This window comes from Penaeus monodon, chromosome 30 (genome assembly GCF_015228065.2).
Source record: "Penaeus monodon isolate SGIC_2016 chromosome 30, NSTDA_Pmon_1, whole genome shotgun sequence".
Lineage (NCBI taxonomy): Eukaryota > Metazoa > Arthropoda > Malacostraca > Decapoda > Penaeidae > Penaeus > Penaeus monodon.
In genome coordinates, this window is record NC_051415.1 from 30,666,553 (window position 1) to 30,667,104 (window position 552).

General features: G+C 36.6%; 1 protein-coding gene across 3 annotated transcripts in view; it reads left to right on the forward strand.

Moving 5' to 3' along the window:
• Nucleotides 1-552, forward strand: part of LOC119592699 — a 17,142-nt gene that overhangs the window by 6,807 nt on the left and 9,783 nt on the right. For all 3 annotated transcript variants that reach the window (XM_037941620.1, XM_037941621.1, XM_037941622.1), the window contains exon 6: nucleotides 90-308. In XM_037941620.1, the coding sequence (XP_037797548.1) occupies nucleotides 90-308 (219 nt within the window). The remainder of the gene's footprint in view (nucleotides 1-89; nucleotides 309-552) is intronic.

The following is a 552-nucleotide window of genomic DNA, read 5'->3' on the forward strand; positions in this document are numbered from 1 at the left end:
CACTAGTGCAGAACAGGGGACATATATTTATAGCACGTCTTTTCAGTGCCAGTTGATATAATTATTTAAGCATCTGTTCTTTTTTTCAGTGCCCAGGCGTACATGCACTGCACAGTGGGATTCTTACGGAAATATGGAATATATAGTGAGAACTTTGATATTATAGCTCACCTGTTCAAAAATATAAAGCCCCTGGAATTGCCAGAAACTTTTTTAGATGAATTTCAAGAGCAATACAAAAACAACTTGGATGAGATACCGCTGTCAGAGTTATATTTTAAGATTCTGAAGAAATATCTAACAATGAGGTAAGTGTGGTTGGACATTGGTAAAGAAAATTGGTTATGGGAATATTATTTATTAAACTTTTTTTTATTCAGGGAATGGATAGGTTTATTTAGTTTTTAAACATTATGCCTTTCTGTGTGTCTTTTGGACTCAAGGAGAATTTGGGATTCGCTTGGCCTCTGTTATGGGGAGCATGTATGGCTGACTGGGATTGCCTCTCATTCCTTTTTCACGTGTGGCTGGTGCACAGTACTCACTTTCTTT